General features: G+C 42.5%; 4 protein-coding genes across 4 annotated transcripts in view; all 4 read right to left on the bottom strand.

Moving 5' to 3' along the window:
• Positions 1–196: 196 nt before the first annotated feature.
• LOC110977590 (cytochrome P450 2J5-like) lies at positions 197–7133 on the bottom strand. The gene is made up of 6 exons (XM_022231843.2): positions 6691–7133; positions 4568–4974; positions 3822–4043; positions 2787–2976; positions 2475–2612; positions 197–1102 (listed from the first exon to the last, which is right to left on the bottom strand). The coding sequence occupies exons 1-6, from the start codon at positions 7049–7051 to the stop codon at positions 924–926; spliced, it is 1497 nt and encodes a 498-aa protein (XP_022087535.2). The 5' UTR covers positions 7052–7133; the 3' UTR covers positions 197–923.
• Positions 7134–9345: 2212 nt separating this feature from the next.
• On the bottom strand, positions 9346–14383 carry LOC110977584 (cytochrome P450 2J4-like). The gene is made up of 6 exons (XM_022231833.2): positions 13825–14383; positions 13174–13580; positions 12671–12910; positions 11790–11979; positions 11513–11650; positions 9346–10556 (listed from the first exon to the last, which is right to left on the bottom strand). Exons 1-6 carry the CDS (start codon positions 14207–14209, stop codon positions 10378–10380), a joined length of 1539 nt encoding a protein of 512 aa, XP_022087525.2. The 5' UTR covers positions 14210–14383; the 3' UTR covers positions 9346–10377.
• Positions 14384–17663: 3280 nt separating this feature from the next.
• On the bottom strand, positions 17664–21832 carry LOC147795993 (cytochrome P450 2J5-like). The gene is made up of 6 exons (XM_087149097.1): positions 21446–21832; positions 20792–21198; positions 20280–20501; positions 19467–19656; positions 19160–19297; positions 17664–18175 (listed from the first exon to the last, which is right to left on the bottom strand). The coding sequence occupies exons 1-6, from the start codon at positions 21828–21830 to the stop codon at positions 17997–17999; spliced, it is 1521 nt and encodes a 506-aa protein (XP_087005223.1). The 5' UTR covers positions 21831–21832; the 3' UTR covers positions 17664–17996.
• Positions 21833–24390: 2558 nt separating this feature from the next.
• Positions 24391–24670, bottom strand: part of LOC147795992 (cytochrome P450 2J5-like) — a 4976-nt gene continuing 4696 nt past the window's right edge. The window contains exon 5 of the mRNA XM_087129965.1: positions 24391–24436. Within this exon, the coding sequence (XP_086986091.1) occupies positions 24391–24436 (46 nt within the window). The remainder of the gene's footprint in view (positions 24437–24670) is intronic.

The following is a 24670-nucleotide window of genomic DNA, read 5'->3' as shown; positions in this document are numbered from 1 at the left end:
TTCCACATAGTTATTCAACGTTCATTTTGAGTCAATAGTATTAACTTGGGACACATTTCCATTTAGTACTTAGCACAACTATTTACGATGTAATATTTTCATTTTTCATGATTTTTGAACACTTTTTGAATGATTCTTTCGCTGTGGACTTAGAGCCAGTTATAGCTATTCTAATCATGGCTGGCAAAAAAGAAAGGTTTATACGAGGGCGGACAAGTTCGTGAACTGGAACGGAATTATTAAGTCCACGTTTTCCTATGTGCAGTTTGAACAGCTGGGGACCGGATGCTTTATTCTATCACGTTATGAATATTTATTACATAGTTAAACCAATAAATTTAAAGCAAGCAGAACCAGAGGTCGCTGGCATGCCTCCCGACTAAAATTCATACCGAAGATCTAATGAAATTAAAATTTGTAATAATACAGTGACTGTATGCCTATAAATGAAAGGTTACCTGATGTAGGGTGCTGTTTTGCTCCGCGAAAAAAAGGTTTTCTCGGCAACTTTACAAAATTATGAACAAGCGTCGGAAACAATTAAAATTCAGGCTGCGTGACTGATCGCACACTAGCTATAACTATTACAATAATTAAACTACGTCGAGAAGATTCAAGTTCAAGAACGAAATAACACCGATAGCCATGCAGCCATATCATTCCTCAGAAACCTTTCCTTGTTGTCAGAAAGCTAAACTAAACCGAATACATTTAAACTGGGTACATTACACTTCAAAATGGGGTCATTGACAACGATCACTCGTCACCCTTTTATACGCATGCTCATGCAAATGAAGATCACGCAATTTTACTAATAAGACGTGCATCTGAATTCAAATACTTTAACAAGGCAGTATGATTGTCCAATTCTGCCATTCAAAAGGAGCAAAACAATCGCTGTTGGTGCCGTTTATCTGGCAGATCTAACGCTTAACTGCACGTACTTTAAACGGCTCTGGAACAAAGGTGAGATTTAGGATTCCCTTCAGTTCTGGTTTAGACGCCCCCGGCGGTGGCTTAAATGTGAACCGCTGGAAGAGGTTAGTAGCGAAGAGGAACAGTTCCGTCTTGGCCAGCCCTTCACCCAGACAACTCCGACGACCTGGATAAGCGAAGTGAATCCGAAAGAACTTGTATTCGAGAAATCAACACAGTATTAGCTTCGTTCGGGCGCTGGGAGGGCAAATGCATTTCGTAAGCTTTGTAAGGGCAATGCATCACAGCTGACGCGCGGTGTGTTGTGTATTGTGGGTTACTCGCTATTCTAATCGCAATGCACACGTGTCGTACGCACGTGGACATTTGAAGCAAGATATGGGACGGAGAGAACCCCCCCTGCGTTTGTGTTGGTCGTTGTTTGATCGGGATCTCAGGAATTCTTTACAGATTTCGGGGGGGATGTGTTAGGTAACAATAGTCTAGTGTGCGTCTAGGGATTGGACAGGTAAGGGGTACCCCTCCGTCCCATATCTTGCCTGGTATACACGTGGAAGAGTCGCATGAGCGTATCTACGAAATTGGCATCATACATTTGCCTCTAGCGCCCTGTAACTTATTAGGGCGGTCGGTGGCGAGAGAACAGATAGTTAAGGGGCGGTTTATAGTGATTATTGCGACATGAGTGCCTGAATTGTTGGAACCAAAATGGTGGATTATGCGTAAGGCACCGTGGACCATAAGCACATAACAGGGCAAGTTCGCTCAGGGACCATATAGTTAACCATAGCTCGACTATCTCTGGTCGAACGCACGCTAGTCACGTCGACGATTGTTGAGCTAATCTAGTCAACTATTCGCGATCAGCCTACCCAGGTTGCCTGTAAACCATTTTTAATAGCAATGTGCGGAGAGGACCAGTTAAAAGAAAAATGCCGGAAAAACGACCATTTCCACTTTAAGTTTTGCTATTTTGCCAATCCTGCGGACACTTTTTTTTTGTCCCCTTCAGCCTAACAGCCTGACAACGGTTGACTGAAACTCTGAATGGCAGCGCGTTCAGTGCGCATTGCGCATGACCGTGACGCACTTAGATTGCATGTATTTGTTTCCATTTGCTCACAAGACGCTCCCTTTCTACTCTTTTGTACTGCTATCTCCAACCTATTTGTGCAAAGAAAATGTTTAGATTTTTTGAATCCACTTGTTTCGAAAACGCTCAAATATCCCAAATAGTGGGCAAATTTAAAGTAAATTGTATACCATACCATGGGTTAGATCGCACAAAGCATGGTAGGAACCAACATGACGCGGCAAGATCGTACCCATGGAAACGTGGTTGTGCCACCTCTTCTTTTCAAATGTAACTGCATGGTTTTGAATATGCATGGCCAACTGAAGCTAACAGAGATTTGTTTCACAACCGTAAAATGGCTTCACAGCATAGGCCTATTATGGCCTGGGTGAATTTGCCGACAGCAGTCCAAATAAAACTAACAAATATTTGGAGGGAACAATAATTTTTTTTTCGAGCGTACCTGTTGAAAATGGCACAAAGGCTTCGTGCTGGATCATTTTCTTGCCGTCTTCGCTCAGGAAACGTCCGGGATTAAACTCCTCTGGTCGATCCCAAACCTTGGGGTCGTTCATCATCGCCCACAGATTTATGATCACCCCTATTCAATAAAGATTTTAGAAAGTCCCTGAAAGCGACCTGCAATGACATTATTAATACATACATTCAAGATTAGATTTACATTGTGGTTTAAAGACTGGAGCTCTGGAGCAATCAGGTGCAATTTTAATTACAATGTACGAAAAAGAGAGCGAAAATGGGGTATCAATCTTACTGCTTCCCTTTGGAATAGTGTATCCTTTCAGCTGAGACTCTTGTGTTGTCGCGTACGGCAAAGCAAAGGGTGCCACAGGACGTAGGCGCTGGACTTCATTGATGACCGCGTTGGTGTAGGGCATGCTGGGACGGTCTTCGCAAGATGGCTGACGATCGCTTCCCACCACTTCACTGATCTCTCGCTGGATCTGCATGTTACAGTTGATTGATTGGCAACGAGGTATGTCATTACGAGTTTATGCTTTAGGGAGCAGTCACCAAAGCACTTCCCCATGTAGAACTAGAGACCAAAGTTGGAATTCAGCCATACGGGTATGTTTTGCCAAATAGTACACAGCAGAATTACAAGACTTTATAGCAACAATACTGAGATGAAGTCTTCTTAGTATAATATTAATAAACTGATCGTTTAGATTATTAGAAATTTTGCAAATTAATTCTGCATTGCAAAGAACTTGAGGTTTATTATGAATCATTGAATCATTTTGACATTTGCAGTCCTACATTATGACATCACTGACCACAAGTAATGATAAAAGATATGACAAAAATGAAGAATGAATGCATTTGGCTTCAAGCAATTATGAATTTTCAATTCTGATTGGTCGATCCCTGGTCGCTTGCACTTGCTTGATAACCAATATTATTTAGTTATCACAAGAGGGCGTGTGGAACACGGAAAAGGGCCTCGTGGTATACGGGACATAGACGCACTACATTTTTCCGTGTTCCACGAGAGTCAGCGTGATAACGAATTTATCTTCAAGTAAACTTGACTCGCAGTAACGATGTGCGCGTAAATGCACTACCTTTAAATTTACTACAAAATTAATGTTGCACGTGTGTTTTGCATTTAGCGTGAAAATATTGCAGAAGCGTTGGCTTTGATATGAACCACGCAGCACAGTTGTATACCAGTATTACACTGTTTGTTGCCATGGATGGACCAATCAGAATTGAGAATTCAAGTTTGCTTGAAGATGAAATTACTTTGTAAGTATCTGCACAAATGTTGTCTCTGCACTTTAAATACCTTATCTTGCACTTCGGGGTATTTGATCACGAAGGATATTAGCCACAACAAGGTATGGGACGTTGTGTTCGTGCCAGCGGCGAACATGTCCAGGATACCCCGCCAGATGTGTTGGTGGGTGATGGTTGGAGCAAGCCCAGTCCGCTCTTTCTCTTTGATGTCCGCAATGCGCATGTCGGTGATATCCCGGAAATCGTTCTCGTCAAAGGAATCTTGATGTTCCTGGATTGAGTTGAAGGGATATTTCTCAAAGTTCATTTTCCAAAGTTAGTTTCGAAGGTTGACGTCAGGGAGTTCTGATCACCCACCGCAGAGGGATCCAATGGCAGATTTAAGAGGGATAACAGTATAAATTTTCGCATTCTTCCCGAAAATGGTGTACCCAAGGAGGCCCAAGGGGAAGTTGAGCCTTACACAAGAGGTGGGTTTGAGGGCGTTGTTTTAGTTTCCTTGATTTTTTTTCCAAAGAAGAAACAATATACATCTTAATTTTGAGCATGTTAAACTTCTCACTTTGATCTAGCCGTTCATCCAGTCCAGGGGGGCTATGGGGGCTTGAGCATCGTGTGCTGTTTGGGGGACATTAAGGCTGAGCTTCCCCCAACAAATCCTGGACACGGCGCTGCTTTAAAAACCACTATGCCTTAAAAGTGAGTCTCACTCATCAGGAGGGCTAACATGATATGGCTCCCCTCCCCCTTAAAAAAAGGAAACGGTTGTTAGGTTGACATGAGACAAGTGCCTACCTGAACTATTGTTGCGATAGATTCTCTGTTAAACTTGGCAGATTCTCTAACTTTTGCGAAAAGTGGAGTGTAGTAGAGAAGGGGGCACAAGTTTCCCAATGATCTAACTCCTAAGTTCTGGAAAACCACCCGAAAATTCCCCAGCAACGTCTTGAATTTTGGGTCGTCGTAATCGAAGCGGGACCCAAAACTTATAGAGCAGATGATGTTGGACACGGCGTTCTGGATGGTGAGGCTCGGATCAAAGGATCGATTCTTTTCAGCCCCGATACTTTCGACAAGGTATCGAGCCTCTTCGTTGATCCTGTGCTCCAGACTTTTCTTGCCGACTCCCATTTTTCGAAAGGCGCCGAGGCCGAAACGCCTCGCTTCTTTGGCAGTCTCGCCCTTGCTCCATAAAAAGCTCCCTGTTTCGAAAACAAAATGAGTCAGCTACAATGTGTAAATTCCAAGCCTTTTTGCAGGATCAAAGTGTAAGCAGTGAATGAATCAGGTTAGAGGTTCTTTGCTAATCTTTGAAGTGGCCTGATACTGATCATGTTGATGGCCAAAAACTTTAATAATACTTGAGATTCATGGCCTTTTAGTGGTTTTTTGTGCCACAATATCACGCACATCAACACACAAAACATGTTCACTAGGCCAAAGTTCACTTTCTGTGTTCGTTTCAATAGTCACTGTATACCCAATGGGCAAACAATACTGACACTTCTAGCAAAATGATTGATTGGGGAGATCCCATTGCCTGTGCGCATCTCTGTGCTTCTTTTCAGAGTTTCAAGATGGAAAACCAAAAATCAATGATATCACGACAAACCACACTGATGTCTACCTCTTTAAGACAGTAATTAAGGCTCGGGAATGAGTCCTCTTTTAACTGTCAGCAACCCTCCAATGGACCCTGTACTATGGCATGCTTATTTCTACAAAGTTCCTAAATAGTTTAAAGTGCACAAACCGCCTACACCAGATCTGTATATGGAGAGAAGAGCTCTAGCTTCAGATATTGGAAACAAAATCGAACCTCCATAATATGAGAGCCCTGTCAATGCAAGGTTCTCCTGAAACAAGGACAGTTTAAAGTCTCAATCCATTGTTTTTGGTTATTATCATTCCCGATAATACAAGGTTTCTGCTATATACAAGCTACTCTTATTAACGTGGTTCAACTGCAGTAGACCGTTCACCATCTGTCCATGTGCACTGGTGCATACCCAAGCCAATAAATTTTGTTTCCAACAATGGAAGCACGTATGCCATAACTAGTCCTCAAAAAGTTAAAAATGCAAATTTTCTAATGAATATTTCATAATTAAGTGAATAAATATTAATATTGTAAATATTATTTACAATATTCATTAGGCTCCCGCATATCACATTCAACGCATAACATTATATGAAATCTGAGGGTGGAAATTTGAGCGACAAATTTGGGCCTGCTCAGCAGCCTGATCGGCTGCCAGCTTGTTTTTACAAGGACAGCAGAGAGAGGAAATATGGCGGTCCATTTACATAGTGAACAAAATATTCGTTTTCTAGCGAGAATCTGAACTGGATTTGTTGTTTCTTTTACACAGTGGCAGGTGTTAGAGTCTCTCAAATCTGATCAAATCAATTTTAAATCTTTAGAGTGTGTTGTGCTGCTGATGACGCCATGCACGTTACGGTCGTTCAAAAGGCTTGCCTATTGCTGATGTACCCTAACGTGGCGCGACTTGCGAAGTGAACTCTTTTAAAATGTGCCCAAAATTAGGAAAAGAATTTCCCGAGAAATATGTTGTTAGATATTGAGTAGCAAGAAAGATGCTTTACAAGAATTTACCGACTTCAAATGAACTTGTTACTGTGTATGTGGGATTTTTTGGTGAGTTTTTTTCAAGGAACGCTCAGCTGAATTCGAGCACAAATTCCGGACTCCTTTTGTTTGGATTTCCAGTAAAATTTCAAAAATTCATGACACTAAAATTGTCCACAAAGGTTTAACACCATATATCATGAAGTTACTAGTACCAGTTTATAGGCCCAAGGAATTGAGCTTTAGGTTTTTCCAGAGCGAGGTTTGGCAACGTTATGTGAGGAAAATCAAGTGAACGTCGAAGTGCGCCACGACTCTACTACTTTACCTCGTGTGTCTGTAATTTTATCCGTCAATGGCAAGGTGGCCCTGTCAATAGGGTGCTCCCCTTGTCTTGACAGCAACTCTTTGGCGATGTCAAGGTCGCTCACTACGATGACAGCAGACTGTGAAGGTGGCACCCCGACCGACATGACGCCGCCGTACCGCTGGGCCCACTCCGCCAACACCTCGTGAAGGTGTTTCCCGGACCGAGTCAGCGCCACGAAGTTCCCGAGGAGAGGCCATCGCCAGGGCCCTGGAGGAAGGTTCTTTGGCCGTCGGAATAGCTCGAAGATGACGACGAAGATCAACAGGAAGATGGCGGCAGATTGGAGATTGAGCACACCGGCAGAGCCTTGATCAGCCATGTTCAATTGGGGTACTTAATAATCTGCAGGATGTTGGAGTGCGCATGCACAATCTGATCCCGCGCGGACTCCAGCTCATACCCGTGTATCGTATATGACCTAACTAGGCCTATCTCATGCAAAAATGCACTTCAAACTGACCTTGGCCAGTACACAGAAAAACAGAGGGGGAAATTTTGAAGGACAAACCCCTAGGCCCCCTATAGCTAAATTCCCTTAGACACCATCTTTCACAGGTGTCCAAGCTGGACAGAAAAGTGATGGTGGACATGTCCTCTTTCATTTTCCTTTCAATTTGTAGTGGGTTTGTCGATGTATTTTTGAGAAATTCTCACCCAAAACAGACCACCCCTAAAAATGAAGGAAATTGCACTGTCCGAAAAAGTACAAGTAGCTATTTTGAAAATGCATCCCTCTGCAATACGGCTAAATAGTGCCACTTTCGGACTCAATTGCATCCAAATTACTCAATATTGGAAGCACTAAAGTCCAAGCCAGAAGTTCAGTGCCATATTTCTTCGATTCCCCAATTCCATGGCCCTCAGGATTCTCTAATATAGAATATTTGGATTATATAACTTTTATTAATGAGCTCGGCGGACATATTTCTGGCCTATTTACGGGGGACCCCTATAAAAGCCACGAACATAGGTCCTACACGTGATTGAAATTACCTAAGAGTGTCAACTCAGGGTCAGATGCATAAGAAAAACAAGAGCACAACCGGAACTTATGATTTGTGCTGACGTCCTTGGAGCTATATATAGGCCTATATAAACTTGAGCACTGACTCATGTTTAGAGTGATGCCTGCTGGTCTTGTCCATATCTGTGCATAAACCTTTGGAAAACTCGAATTCTTTACGACGTTTGTACGGCGTTTTGCATATCTGCGTCTGTATTCTAAAACATTACGTCAACAAACCGAAAACGCAAACAACTTGAACGTACAATCGGTCAATCAGCGTGGGTGAAACCCATAAACGCGTTTATTATGTCTGCGGTGCAACCACGCAATAACTGCCGCTAGCTCGCCCTGCCTAGGAGAAATTATGTACGCATGAATCATCAGAAGAGCCCTTCCTCCAGTAGTGATGACACTTCCCCCAAAACTACCACACGATTCAGACCTTTCATTTCTGTTTGTATATGGGTAGCCGCGATGGGCAGAAAAGTGGTGCCAGCGATCGAAATGGCATTTATTGTGTTATGGTTGTTATGCATGCAGTTGTGTCAAAGATGCACAATAGTCCTGCTTTGAAATTTTTGCGTCGTGAGAGATATTGCCGAATCGTCAATCTAACTATCGGTCCGTTTCAGTCAAGAGGCTACTTTGGGCCGGCAGTTGAGTACTTGTCCAAAGTCAGCGACTGCGGACTGCGTTCGTATCACCAACGGAAACGTCGTTGCTTAAGTAGGTCAAAGCATCAAAGGCACTGGGTGCTCGAGCCGGCCTGTTGGGTGAAGTCTGTTCGTCACCCCTGTTCATCATTCTTAGCATCTGTACCCTTTTTCCCGAGTTTTGTCGTGAACTCCCTCTATGATAAAAAGTACCATCGATAGAAGGGACGGATTCAGGGGGTGAGTCAGGCCAGAGACTGCCGCATTGCACTGTTTTTCAGGTGTTTTAGATTTTCGGAAGTGATGGATCAATTTTTGGCAGGATATTTCCCTTTTCGGTCAGGTGATTTTTCAGAGTCTATAAATTGATATAGCGAATATTTTCCAAGCCCCTTTTCCGAATTGGATTTTTAAAGAAGTAACTGAACGAAACGTATCACAAATTCTAAAATCTTTGCACGTTATTTTCCTATCCAAGGGTTCGGGAAGCGCGCCATCATGAGTTACTTCCAGGCTCTATGCGGCGACCGAGAGAAGGCAACTCCGGGGGACCCCTCGCCTGCCAATCAGATCACGTGGGCGGTGGAACCTCTAGGGTGTGACGTCATGGGACTGGGAGCTGTTCTGTAGCCAATCACCATTTGATTCCAAAACACTGGCCGCCATAATGCATTATGTCTGGGCAGCCAAACTTTGCAGAAATTCAGTCTTGAAAGCCAACTTTAAGCTTTCAGATTCAATTTTAGTACTTAGCACAACTATTTAGGATTGAATGTTTTCATTTTTTCGTGATTTTTAACGCTTAAGGAATTATTCTTTTGGTTTTGGACTTACGGCCAGTCATAGTTTGTCCAATAATCGCTGGCATAAACGGTACTTTAAAGTAACAAAGAAATATTTATACAAGGGTCGACAAGTTCGTAAACTGAATTAAACAGAATTATTAAGTCCACGTTTTCATATGCGCAGTTTAAACAGCTGGGGATGCTTTATTCTATCACGTTACGAATATTTATTACATAGTTACACCAATAAATTTAAAGCAAGCAGCACCAGTTTTGGTGACATTTATTTACGCTGAATTAAAAGTCGACAGCCATTGTAGATATCGTCCACGTGTCTCTGCAATCCTGGGCAAACACGGATGTGTTCTCGAAGTTCGTGCATTATCAGACCCAAACAATTTCGAGAAGTCGCTGGAGTGCCTCTCGACTAAAGTTCATACCGAAGATCTAATGAAATTAAAATTTGTAATAATACAGTAATTGTACGCCTATGAATGACTGGTTTACATGATGTAGGGTGCTGTTTTGCTCCACCAAAAAGGTTTCCTCGGCAACTTTGCAAAGTTATGAACAAGCGTCCAGATAAAGTAAAATTCGGGCTGCAAAAAGAGTGAGTCCCTCATGAATCCACTCTAAAAGAGACTGAGAAAACCACTCCAAAAGAGTGAAGTTCACTCTAAAAGAGGAACCATACAAAGGATAACTCTCTTTCGAGGTGTCCATAGCTCATTGGTAGAGTGGAATTTCCGTCTTTGGGAGGGTTTTTTTAAAACTCTTTTGGGATGGTTTTACTCCACTCTTTTTTAAGGGGAGTTTTCACTCTTTTGCAAATAGAACTACGATTATAGCTACAATTATAACAATAGTTAAACGACATCCAGTAGATTCAAGTTCAAGAGAAAATTAACACCGATAGCCATGCAATCATGCATCATTCTTCAGAAACTTTATCTTGTTACCCGGAAAGCTTAAACCGAATACATTTAAACTGGTTACATTACATTGACACTTAAAAATGAGGTCATCTACAACGATTGCTCGTCACCCTTTTTCATGTACTCTCATGCAAGTGAAGATCACCCAATTCAATTAACAAGACGTGCATCTGAATTCAAATACTTTAACAAGGCAGTATGATTGTCCAAATTCTGCCATTCAAAAACAAGCAAAACAATCTCTGTTAATATGCCGTTTATCAGATCTAGCGTTTAATTGCGCGTACTTTAAACGGCTCTGGAACAAAGGTGAGATGTAGGATTCCCTTCAGTTCTGGTTTAGACGCCCCCGGCGGTAGCATAAATGTGAACCGCTGGAAAAGGTTAGTAGCGAAGAGGAACAGTTCCGTCTTGGCCAGCCCTTCACCCAGACAACTCCGACGACCTAGGTAAGCGAAGGGAAATCGATGAGAATTACGTCTACATGTTTTGGGAAATCAACACAGTAGCTTCGCTCGGGCGTTGATGACGCGCAGTAAATTGTTTATCAATCACTGTCCCAATCTATTTCCAATACACAGTGTTGTCGCCTGAGTGCTTCACAAAACAATGGGTAAAGTTTGCCCTCAGTTTATTAGCGCCTTATAACTTATCAGGAGGGCCGGTGGCGAGAGAACAAGAAGTTGTGGAGCTGTGTTTAAAGTGATAATTGCGACATGAGTGCCTCCATTGTTGGAAACAAAATGGTGGATTACGCGTCAAGCATTGTGGACCACAAGCACAACATAGCTGCACGCAGTACTGCAAACATAAAGAAAAGCCATTTTTGTTACAAAGTCTGAAGTAGGTACTAGGCCTACCCTCTCTATTCGCGCTGCTCTGCAGTTCTGGCAAGTCACAGTGGAGAGCACCACCAACCGTTTAACTTTAAAAGGCTACTTTTCTATATTTAGACTGTAGAATGAAATTCTTTGGGCAATTCCTAAATTCAATTCCCATTATTTACACTTTTACCGATGATAATTGGGTGAATCTGTCACCCTACAGGTACATTTGTCCTCCTGTCAAGTGGTACATTTGTACATTTGGTAAAAAAACATGTGTTACATGTGGACTGAATTCATCAAACTAAAACGAAAATGACAACTTCTGCGTCACAGAACGTGGGAGCAAATTACCCGAGTGGTTTATTATTTGAAAGGGGGCAGATTCACCACGCTGGGGGACACTTAAATGATACCCAGATAATTCTGTCGGGGACAGAATTATCTAGGTATCATTTAGAGGACCTGGTCAGTTTTCCGGGAGAGGGGTTGCAGACTTACCGTCTATAACGGCAGTGTCAAATGAAACTAATGAATATTTGGAGAGGACAAAAAGGCTTTTTTTCCGATGGCGTACCTGTTGAGAATGGTATGAAGGTTTCGTGCTGGATCACTGTCTTGCCGTCTTCGCTCAGGAAACGTCCAGGGTTGAACTCGTCTGGTCGATCCCAAACCTTGGGGTCGTTCATCATCGCCCACAGATTTATAAACACTTCTATTAGAATTCAATAATCGGTCATCAATTTTAGTTTATTTGATCAGTGTTAACTATGGGATGGGATTTGGTGGCTTGTATGCACTTAGCTGCAAGTATTTAATCGTGACTATATTTGGGTACGAGTTAACAATCTTACTTCTTCCCTTGGGAATTGTGTATCCTTTCAGCTGAAACTCTTCTGTCGTCTCGTAGGGCAGAGCCATGATCCCCACCGGACGTAAGCGTTGTACTTCATTGATGACCGCGTTGGTGTAGGGCATGCTGGGACGGTCCTCGCAAGATGGTTGACGGTTACTTCCCACCACTTCATTAATCTCTTGCTGGATCTGCATGTCACAGTTATTGATTGGGTAATGAGGCCAAGCCATTATAACTTTATGCTTTTACAGCTGTGACCAAAGTACTTACCACAGAACGAAAGACCCAAGTTCAAATCCTGCCGTGCAGGTGTGTTAGCCACATATTATACAGTATACATGCAAACCAACACACAGCGGCATGACTGGGATGAACCCTTGCTTCATTTTGATATATACAAACTGATTGGTCAAATTATTAGAAATGATAATCTTCTGCAAACTAATTCTCTAAGGGAATTTGTAAAGAACTTGAGATTTAATTATTTCGACATTGTGGGAGAGCCTGTTGTTTTGGTCCAAGCAATACTGCTCGGAGTGCAATACGTTACAGCGCCTTCCATTTGCACGTCAACACTTGCGGCAAGCGTTGAGGGCCCAACTCAACGCACACGTGTTTTGTTAATGGAGTCGATTCTGTGTCCGCGAAAGCGAAACGCATGAACACATCGTGTACGCAACGCACCTAAACAACGTACATGTACATAGGTGCCTTTATGTGTAAACTTTGAACTGTGTACATGTACATGTGTATCGACTGCCCTACATTAGGACTCTGCAAGACAAAAATGATAAAAATTATATCACAAAAAGGGGCAAATAGGCCTACATTCGTTACATGTTAAACATGTACGAATGTCACACAGTACGTGTACTTTACCTTCTCTTGTACTTCGGGGTACTTGAGGACGAAGGATATCAGCCACAGCAAGGTATTTGAAGTTGTGTCCGTGCCAGCGGCGAACAAGTCCATGATACCCCGCCAGATGTGTTGGTGGGTGATGGTCGGAGCAGGCCCCGTGGCCACCCTAGATCCGATCTGCTCTTTTCCTTTAATGTCAGCGATGTGTATGTCAATGATATCCCGGAAATCATTCTCGTCATAGGAGTCTTGATGATCCTGGATCGATTTGATGAGATAAATCATTTCATTTTTATACGCCTCAGTTTCCAGTTGGAAGTAAGGGAAACCTTATCGACAGAAGTAGAGAGATCCAGTATCAGATTCGAAGGAAATATATACATGTAGTATTGTATGATTTCTTTTCCTTCAATTTAGTCTCAGCAATGCATCAGAAATTGTAAACAGGTTAAGAGGAACTCTAACCACCACCACCCAAAATAAGCTGTATTTGAGGTGCATATCAGATGATAAGTACTTACCTGAACTACTGTTTCGATATATTCTTTGACAAATCTGACACATTCTCTCAATTTTGCCAGAAAAGGGGTGTGGTAGAGAAAAGAAAACGTATTTGCCCATGAAGAAATTCCTTCGTTCTCAAAAACAACTCGCATACTGTCCAGTAAATTCTTGAACTTTGGGTCATCGTAATCGAAGCGGGACCCAAAACTTATGGAGCAGATGATGTTGGACACGGCCTTGTGGATAGGGAGGTTCGGATCAAAGGATCGATTCTTTTCAGCCTCGATACTTTCGACAAGGTATCGAGCCTCTTCGTTGATTCTGTGCTCCAGACTTTTCTTGCCGACTCCCATTTTTCGAAAGGCGCCGAGGCCGAAACGTCGCTGTTCTTTGGCTCTCTCGCCTTTGTCCCACACAAAGCTCCCTGTTTTGAAAAAAAAGATAATTGGTGACTTTGAAATCTCCTTACGAGAATGAAATATTAGGGTATCGAGATGTAATGACATTTTACGTGTTCACTGGTGCCCATCTTCTTCAGAAATTGAGGCTCAGGGAATTAAGCCTTCGCCGTTTAAGCCCCCTTCCCTCAATCTAGTAAAATTCGACCCCCGTCTCGCTATTACTTGGTATAATTTCCAGGCCAAGCCTTGTCCTCGTAAAGTCCCTACCTCGTACGTCTGCAATTTTTGGCGTAAGCGGAGACCAGGACCTCTCAACGTGGTGCTCCCACTGTCTTGACAGCAACTCCTTGGCGATGCCAATGTCACTCACGACAATGGCAGGAGCCCCTGCCGGACGCAGGCCGACCGACATGACGCTTCCATACCGCCGGGCCCACTCCGCCAACACCTCGTGGGCATGTTTCTTGGACCGAGTCAGCGCCACGAAGTTCCCGAGGAAAGGCCACTGCCAGGGCCCCGGGGGAAGGTTCTTTGGACGTCGGAATAGCTTCAGGACCACGACGAAGATCAACAGGAAGATGGCTGCAGATTGGAGATTGAGCGCGGTACGGGCGAAGGAGAGAAAACTCAGGGCAGAATTTGGATTAGCCATATTTAACTTCAGCAGTGCGAGTCTGTATGGGGAGTGCTGGGACTGTGCAATTGGCCCGCTTATTTATACCATGTTCCCAGCTCTGTGTTTACATCATTCACATACTTCAGACGAAAAGCCGGAAGTTTAGCTTCTTATCGCAAAAGTTCACGGCGAGAGACTGTACGCACAAAAGAAATACTACCTGAGTGGGTGAAAGGTTCTGTTGTGCTGAGTGCGTCTCTTGGGTGAAACTTTTCCGTCACCCCTGTCCATAATTTATAAACATGCTCACCTTTGTTGTGGATTCCCTGTATAAAGTGCAACGTCATTGCTTATCCCTAGAACTGTGGGTCTTCTCGTCCCTAGCCTGGAGCGGATTGGTTGGTCGGTCGGTCGGTTGGTCGATTGATTGATTGATCAATCGCTTGAGCCATCACTTGATTGATGGGTTGATGCATTGACCGATCGATCGATTGATTGATCGATTGATCGTTTGATAGATGGATTGATCGATTGATTGATATGTTTATTTATTTATTTATTTTTTCCTTTAGGCCTATTAGATTGTTCAAAAATCGGTAAAAATACTGGTACCCAATGGAATCCTACAATAAATATACAACGAATAAAACACAGTTAGTGCAAAATAATCTTAAAATAGTCCTAAAAATATTAAAATTAAACAAACATAAAAGACAGAAAAATGGACAATAAGAATATCATAGATATATATATATACTTATTAGAAGTAAAAGGCAGTTTAAGCACAAAATACATTAACAAGGTGCATGAGAAAACATTACCACAACTTGAAAATGACCTTAAAAGATCATCATCATTAGTAAAACGTTAACCCGAGATAAAATGAATGAAAAGTACTTTAAAGTGAAGCAAAGAGATTATTGACAAGAACGAGGTTTGAACCTGCGACATGTATCTGGTTGGTTTTCCCTTGTGGACTCCCTGATGATGTCTAAATTGAATAGTTATCAAAAGAGAACTTGAAACTAAGAACATTGTAAATAGGTAAACGGCATGAAAAAATGTAAAACGAGAGAGGGCCGTGGTTGTGGACAACCATGGAGCTGCTTTGGTTTAAAAACGTTTGACAAAATCATTCAATAAAATTGTTATTTAATGGCCCAATTGGAAATAAAACAGGGGAAACCTCGCTATCCATGTCATCTTTTGTCACGTGACTTATCAGACAATGATACCAACAATTTCCATCTCAAACCCTTCCTTTTCTAGGTATCTTCAAAAACCGAAACCGAATTGGACATGTACTTCACGAGATATTGGGCTTTAATGAATGCACCTTTAAAGTCACATGACTTATCGCATGATGACATCATCATCACATCAGGTCAATTCGGGTCTAAATCCCTTCCCTTTCGAGATATACACAAAGTTTCAATCCCATTGGACAAGTACAAGATGTGACGGGGTCGTGGCTAGGAGTCCATCACTCCTTCAAAGTGATAGGATGCTGACAAAACTTGGATTGTCTACTCCAGAGGACGATTTTATTATTTCATCATCATTTTTATCATGCAGAAAAAAACCCTGTAGAAGGAGACCCTGACATTACAATAGTAATTAATAATCTCTATACATTGGGCTCTTAAATAAAAAGGCTGATTAATTTTATATAAATTTATATTAAAATAATGTTTACACAGAAGTGAATAATTTGAATATTGCAACCAGCAGAGACATAAGAGAAAGGACAAACAAGGCACATACTGTACATCACTATACACTCATAAGAATGGTGCATTGATCCTCATAACACGCAAGGTGCTGTACATGAAACACTTGAGTGCATGGAGCTGGTACATGTAGTTAAATATACGTATACGACGACAATGCCATACAATGCTAACATAATGTGTATGTGTACATGTACTATACAAGTACATGCAACAATAGAAAAGTTGCGTACACGTAAAGGATCGGAAGGTCACGTAAAAGTTGCACACTAAGCACCCTAGAATTACTTAACCAACGATAAAGACCCAAAGCGGCATTCACTATGACCGGCTGTCCGAATTTATATTCCATTCTGACACTTATTCCGGTAAGCCCAACTAAAGATATGCCCGGGCATGCAGGAGCGAACCCCATGCGTTCGCTGTTCCGTCCTTCGTTGCAACCCCCCATGATTCGTAATCACCAACAAAATATTATTTGTACTACTGTGATAGGTTATTATTATAAACAGGGTTTAATATAAATGACAATTGTACCAGTCATATCCCATGAGGCTTGGCACTTAAACAAGGAGTATTAAGGTCTGTTTGTGAACGGAAAATTACAACTTAAAGGTGGATGTAAGTACATGACTGGATGGATCATGAATAATAAATTAGGACCACATTCATAATTTATAACCTATACATTCGTTAGATATACGCACATTAAAAAGTACACATCCCTACATTAACGAGATATAGCACTATGAAGAGTGCCCCCTTACTGTCACGTGACTTGTCACCCAAGCACGTCATAATCACATCCAATCCAAGGGTTCTGGAAGTGCATCACCAGGAGTGTACTTCCAGGGTCTATGAGGCGAATGTGCGAAGGCAACTGGGGGCGTCCCCTCGCCTGCCAATCAGATCACGCCGGCGGTGGAAACTCTTGGGTGTGACGTCATGGGACTGGTAGCAGTTCTTTAGCCAATCACCCATCGATCCTTTGCCAGGCATTTACAGATAATATTTAATTGTTTTTAAAACACTGGCCGCCACAATGCATTCTGTCTGGGCAATCGAACTTTGCAGAAATTCAGTCTTGAAAGCCAACCTTTCAAATTCAATGTTAGTACTTAGCACAACTATTTAGGATTCAATGTTTTATTTTTTCATGATTTTTTAACGCTTTAGGAATTATTCTTTGGGTTTTGGACTTACGGCCAGTCATAGTTTGTCCAATAATCGCCTGGCATAAACGGTACTTTAAAGTAACAAAGAAAGATTTATACAAGGGTCGACATGCTCGTGAACTGGATTAAACAGAATTACTAAGTCCACGTTATCCTATGTGCAGTTTAAACAGCTAGGGATGCTTTTATATTTATAATATATATTTATTACATAGTTAAACCAGTAAAATTGAAGCAAGCAGCACCAGTTTTAGTGACATTTATTTACACTAAATTAAAAGTCGAGAGCCAGTCTGGGGCTGCATCCAAATCTGTTGTCTAGAGCTCGGTGTAGGTCTTCACTCCATTCTAAATGCGTGAAGACGCGTAGACGATAGACCTAGCCGTAGCTCTGGAATCCCGTTTCGGACACGGCCTAGACATCGTCCATGTGTCTCTGGAATCCTGGGCCAACACGGATGTGTTCTCGAGGTTCGTACATTAGACCCGTACAATTTCGAGAGGTCGCGGGAATGCCTCCCGACTAAAATTCATACCTTCATAACTTTATAATACTTTTGTAATAATACAGTAATTGCACGCGTATAAATGACTGGCTTACCCGATGTAGGGTGCTGTTTTGCTCCACCAAAAAGGATTTTTCGGCAACTTTACAAAATTATGAACAAGCGTCGAGATAAATTAAAATTCTGGCTGCAAAAAGAACGAGTCCCTCATGAATCCACTTAAAATAGGGGTCATCTATAACGATCACTCGTCACCCTTTTTAATGTAGGCTATTCTCATGCAATTGGTGATTACCCAATTCAACTAACAAGACGTGCATCTGAATTCAAATACTTGAACAAGGCAGTATGGTTGTCCAATTCTGCTATTCAAGAAGGGTAAAACAATCTCTATTAATGTCGTTTGTCAGATCTAGCGTTTAACTGCACATACTTTAAACGGCTCTGGGACAAAGCTGAGATGTAGGATTCCCTTCAGTTCTGGTTTAGACGCCCCCGGCGGTGGCTTAAATGTGAACCGCTGGAAGAGGTTAGCAGCGAAGAGGAACATTTCCGTCTTGGCCAGCCCTTCACCCAGACAACTCCGACGACCTGGGTAAGCGAAGGGAAATCGAATTTGGTTCCGAAGTCTGAAGTTGGCGCTACCCTCTCTATTCGCGCAGCTCTGGGCAAGTTCAAGCGACGACAGTAGTTGACCGACTGACAGCGCTCGAACGGTGTACGGTCAGACATGTCTAGTCGACCATTTGGGACCACGCTAAGGGGTACGGTTACACCGCTGGTTACCAGTAACATATTTCGTTTATCATTACAGAGGGAACCATTCACATGAAAATAATTGTACGGGATGTCAGTGGCCATGCACGCTATACGAGAATCGCAGCCTACGCTGAACTTTGAGTAACAATAATAGTTAAAAAAAAAAAATAGGCCGGCTGGGGCAGTTTGAGTTAATAGCGCATGCGCATTGCTAAAAGTCGCTGACTACTGGCATAACTGTAGTTCGCGCTCGAACTTGCCCTCTGCAGCTCTAGCAAGTCACAATGGAGAGCACCACCAACCGTGTAACATTAAAAGGCTACTGTTCATTATTTAGACTGTAGAATGAAATTCTTTGTGCAGTTCCTAAATTCAGTTCCCATTATTTACACTTTTACCGGATAATTGCTCCCCGGTATCAGTGTCTGGGGGACACATTCACCCGGGTGGATCTGTCACCCCACAGGTACATTTGTCCTCCTGTCAAGTGGTAAATTTGTACATTTGGTTAAATAAAAAACTAAATAAATGTGTTCCATGTGGAGTGAATTCAAGAAACTAACACGAAAATGACAACTTTTGCGTAACAAAGCGAGGGGGGGGCAAAATTACCCGAGTGAGTGGGGACTGATTCACCACCCTGGGGGACACTTAATTAAACGACACTTCGATAATTCCATCCCCTGACAGAATTATCGAGGTAAGGGACCAGGACAATTTTCTGGGGGGGGGTGTAGACTTACCATCTACAACGCCAGTGCCAAATAAAAGTAATAAATATTTGGAGGGGACAATAATTTTTTTTTCCGAGCGTACCTGTTGAGAATGGTACAAAGGCTTCGTGCTGGATCATTGTCTTGCCGTCTTCGTTCAGGAAACGTCCGGGATTGAACTCCTCTGGGCGATCCCAAACCTTGGGGTCGTTCATCATCGCCCACAGATTTATAATCACACCTGTTATAATTCAATAATCAGTCAGCGATAACCTTCCCTGATGTTTTATAAGTGTTTACAATAGGATGGTATTTGGTGGCTTGTATGTACTTAATTTTAAACTCCAAGTATTTAATTGTGACTATAATCGCTCTTACATAGAAAAATGGGTACGAGTTAACAATCTTACTTCTTCCCTTGGGAATTGTGTATCCTTTCAGCTGAAACTCGTCTGTCGTCTCGTATGGCATAGTCGTGATCCCCACCGGACGTAAGCGCTGTACTTCATTGATGACCGCGTTGGTGTAGGGCATGCTGGGACGGTCCTCGCAAGATGGCTGACGGTCACTTCCCACCACTTCACTGATCTCTTGCTGGATCTGCATGTCACAGTTATTGCTTGGGTAATGAGGCAAAGTCATTCCAAGTTTATGCTTTTATAAACAGTTACCAAACTACCTTTTCATAGAACGAGAGACCCAAGTTTGAACCCTGCCGTACAAGTGTTTTTTGCCAAAGATTGTATACAATATAAATGCAAAACTAACACACAGCGATATTACTGGGATAAACCTTTCCTTCATTTTGATGTACAAACCGATCGTTCAAATTATAAAAAAATGATACTTGTTTTGCAAACTAATTCTCTAACGCAATTTGTAAAGAACTGGGGGTTTAATTATTTAAACATTATAGGAGAGCCTCCAGTTTTAGTCCAAACAATACTGCTTAAAGAGAAATGCGTTAAGGCACCTTTCCATAATGCGCGTCAACACTTGTGCCAAGCGTTGAGTATCCCTCAGAATCGCTTCCGGGCCAAACACAACGCACACGTTTTGGAGTCGATTTTGCGTCAATGAAAGCAAAACCCATCGCGTACGCAACGCACCCAAACAACGTACATAATGAATCGGCGACTTTGTATGTAAACTTTGAACTGTGAACATGTATATACCGACTGCCCTACATTACGACTCAGTACGAAACAGAACGTGTACTTTACCTTCTCTTGTACTTCGGGGTACTTGAGGACGAAGGATATCAGCCACAGCAAGGTATTTGAAGTTGGGTTCGTACCAGCGCCAAACAAGTCCAGGATACCCCGCCAAGTGTGTTGGAGGGTGAGGGGCAGGGCAGGTCCAGTGCGCTCTTTCCCTTTGACGTCAGCGATATATATGTCAATGATATCCCGGAAATCATTCTCGTCATAGGAGTCTTGGTGATCCTGGATCGATTTGATGAGATAAATCATTTCATTTTTATACTCCTAACTTTCCGGTTGGATGTAAGGGAACCTTATAACCAGATGCAAAGAGATCCAGTGTCAGATTCGAGGGAAATATATACATGTAGTGTAATTTTCCTTTTTCCTCTAGAAGCAATTTAAAAGTCCTGCAATTTAGTCTCAGCAATTCATCAGAAATTCTAAACAGGTTTGGGGGAACTCTCACTGTTCCCTCCCCCAAATAAAAAATAAGCTGTCTTTGAGGTGTATATCAAAGGTTAAGTACTTACCTGAATTACTGTTTCGATATATTCTTTGACAAATCTGACACATTCTCTCAATTTTGCCAGAAAAGGAGTGTGGTAGAGAAAAGGAAACGTGTTGCCCCACGAAGAAAATCCTTCGTTCTCAAAAGCCACTCGCAGACTGTCCAGTATCTTATTGAACTTTGGGTCATCGTAATCGAAGCGGGACCCAAAACTTATGGAGCAGATGATGTTGGACACGGCCTTGTGGATAAGGAGGTTCGGATCAAAGGGTCGATTCTTTTCAGCCTCGATACTTTCGACTAGGTATCGAGCCTCTTCGTTGATTCTGAGCTCCAGACTTTTCTTGCCGACTCCCATCTTTCGAAAGGCGGCGAGGCCGAAACGTCGCTGTTCGTTGGCTCTCTCGCCTTTGTCCCACACAAAGCTCCCTGTTTTTTTTAAAAAAAAAGATAACTGGTGACTTTGAAATCTCCTTACGAGAATGAAATATTAGGGTATCGAGATGTAATTACATTTTACGTGTTCACTGGTGCCCATCTTCTTCAGAAATTGAGGCTCAGAGAAATAAGCCTTCGCCGTTTAAGCCCCCTTCCATCAACCTAGTAAAATTCGACCCCCGTCTCGCTATTACTTGGTATAATTTCCAGGCCAAGCCTTGTTCTCGTAAAGTCCCACCTCGTACGTCTGCAATTTTTGGCGTAATCGGAGTCCAGGACCTCTCAACGTGGTGCTCCCCCTGTCTTGACAGCAACTCCTTGGCGATGCCAATGTCGCTCACTACAATGGCAGGATCCCCTGCCGGACGCAGGCCGACCGACATGATGCTTCCATACTGCTGGGCCCACTCCGCCAACACCTCGTGGGTATGTTTCCCGGACCGAGTCAGCGCCACGAAGTTCCCAAGGAAAGGCCATCGCCAGGGCCCCGGAGGAAGGTTCTTTGGACGTCGGAATAGCTTGAAGACCACGACGAAAATCAACAGGAAGATGGCGGCAGATTGGAGATTGAGCGCGCTCAGGGCGAAGGAGAAGAAACTCGGGGCAGAAGTTCGACCAGCCATGTTCAACTTCAGCTGTGCGAGTCTGTATTAGCTAAGTGTGGGGGGGGGGAGGAGAGGAGCGAGAGCCGGATGGGACACAGCTGGAGAGTGAGGGCGTCCTACTGTAATACTATTATGACGGGGGGTTGGTGGAAAGTTGATGGAGTAAAGTTCCAAGGACGGTGTGTTTGGTGCTCTGGGCTTATTCTCTCGCTCACTGGGTCCTGAGTTGGTGGATTATGAGGCACATCCACGAGGCAGCGGCAAGTTTAGGGAACCACATTAAAGAAGAAAAGAAATTGTACACATTGAATAATTATTCTGTACATGTGACAATGCAAATGTCTGTCTCTCAATGTCATTACAAACTGAGAGGGCCCACTAAAATTATATGCTAATTTGATCCCTAGAAAGGCCATTCAGAAAAGTCTGTCCAACAGAACTGAATAACAGATACATTCATTGTTACACAATGTAGCTTTGCCATGGAAAATATGTTGAGACTAAATTGCAGTAAAGTCTTCATACAATTCCAGTTATAAAATATAAAATAAAGTAACCAAAGAAAGGGTCGACAAATTCGTGACCTGGATTAAACGGAATTATTAAGTCCACGTTTTCCTATGTGCAGTTTAAACAGCTAGGGATGCCTTGTTTTATCACGTTACGAATATTTATTACAGAGTTAAACCAATAAATTTAAAGCAAGCAGCACCAGTTTTGGTGATATTTATTTACGCTAAATTAAAAGTCGAGAGCCATTGTAGATATCGTCCATGTGTCTCTGCAATCCTGGGCAAACACGGATGTGTTCTCGAAGTTCGTGCATTATCAGACCCAAACAATTTCGAGAAGTCGCTGGAGTGCCTCTCGACTAAAGTTCATACCGAAGATCTAATGCAATGAAAATTTGTAATAATACAGTAATTGTGTCGGGAGATGGCCTACCCCAGTAGGTGACTAGGGCTGGGGTCCGCCCCCCCCCTAATTAAAGGAAGAAGGCTGGAGACGGAAATTTACCACTCTTCACTCTGCTGATTTATTATTCGCCAGTCGACGAAGTTCAATTGCGGTACACACAAAGAGAATGAAATGAACCCTGAAATAAAAAAAACCAAGTCCATTATTAATTATGATCTCATTAAACTACGCATCGATTCAACGAAGTAATAAAGCACTTTCAGCTTACCCAAGTATCCAGGAAACTGAGTCAAAAGGTGGGTCATGGAGGAAGGTTCCTTCCTCCATGGTATCGCCCACGTACACCATGGACGCTGTCACAATAAAATACACGTTACAATGATTCGATCGGGCACTGACCGTACCGTTGAAAGCCTCCAAACTAGGCGGTGTCATGATTTGACTAGTAAGATTTTAAGTCACTTAGGAACATGCAGGCCTATAAATGATAAAAATACTTACATCCAAAGACGTCAGTAAAAGGACTTTTGTCTTCTAATAACCAGTGGACAAGTTCCCAGTATTAAGACTGAGAAAGGATGTTATGCCACTTAGGCACTAGCATAGTGTTCCAACATTAGACGTGCATCGCTGCCTGAATATTCCTGCGCTATTAAAGAGGCGTTCCTTGCTCAGTGCCCTAATTTGATATCTTAAATGTAACTTTTATGATCCCCATTTATTGTAAAAAACTTAACTATGAAACATGACCACAAACTTAAGCCGCAAACACCAAGTTACGATGTTTGTTTACACGGGTGCTATTTGTAGGTCAGTGTACGAAGATCACCGTGATCCGGCCAGGTCACATGCAAGTTAATAAGGCCGTGTCCGAAACGGGCCCGGCCTTCCATAGCTACGGCTAGGTCTACTGTCTACGTGTCTCCACACATTTCCGATGGAGCAAAGACCTAGACCTAGCATTAGACAACAGATTTGTATTCAGCCTAAGACGATTTCTGATGTTGGGGGATTTCCCTGGACGTGCAATAATCTAACAGCGCGGTGCTGCACTGAATACGTGGCTCCAAAATAAGCCTGGCTATGGTGTTACAAAAAGTCCTGACCCTCACAATTGCACGCCTATAAATGACTGGTTTACATGATGTAGGGTGCTGCTTTGCTTCACCAAAAGGTTTCCTCGGCAACTTCACAAAATTATGAACAAGTGTCCAGATAAAGTAAAATTCGGGCTGCAAAAAGAGTGAGTCCCTCATGAATTCACTCTAAAAGAGACTGTGAAAACCACTCCAAAAGAGTGAAGTTCACTCTAAAAGAGGAACCATACAAAAGACAACTCTCTTTCGAGGTGTCCATAGCTCATTGGTAGAGTAGAATCTCCGTCTTTAGGAGTGTTTTTTTTTTAATCTTTTGAGGTGGTTTTGGAGGGAACCACTCTTTTTTAAAGGGAGTTTTTCACTTTTTTGCAAATAGAACTACGATTATAGCTACAACTATAACAATAGTTAAACGACATCCAGTAGATTCAAGTTCAAGAGAAAATTAACACCGATAGCCAAGCAATCATGCATCATTCTTCAGAAACTTAATCTTGTTACCCGGAAAGCTTAAACCGAATACATTTAAACTGGTTACATTACATTGACACTTAAAAATGAGGTCATCTACAACGATTGCTCGTCATCCCTTTTCCTGTCTTCTCATGCCTATGAGGATTACCCAATTCAACTAACAAGATGTGCATCTGAATTCAAATACTTTAACAGGGTAGTACGGTTGTCCAATTCTGCCATTCAAAAAGACGCTGATCAACCTCTGTTAATGCCCTTTATAAAATCTGGCGCTTAACTGCTCGTACTCTAAACGAGTCCGGAACAAAGGTGAGGTTTAGGATTCCCTAGAGTATCGACCACGTACACCATGGACGCTGTAAAATAAAA

This window comes from Acanthaster planci, linkage group LG19 (genome assembly GCF_054643075.1).
Source record: "Acanthaster planci isolate LZ-2023a linkage group LG19, COTS_SCS, whole genome shotgun sequence".
NCBI classification, from domain to species: Eukaryota; Metazoa; Echinodermata; class Asteroidea; order Valvatida; family Acanthasteridae; genus Acanthaster; species Acanthaster planci.
This window is presented reverse-complemented; position numbering and strand designations above follow the sequence as displayed.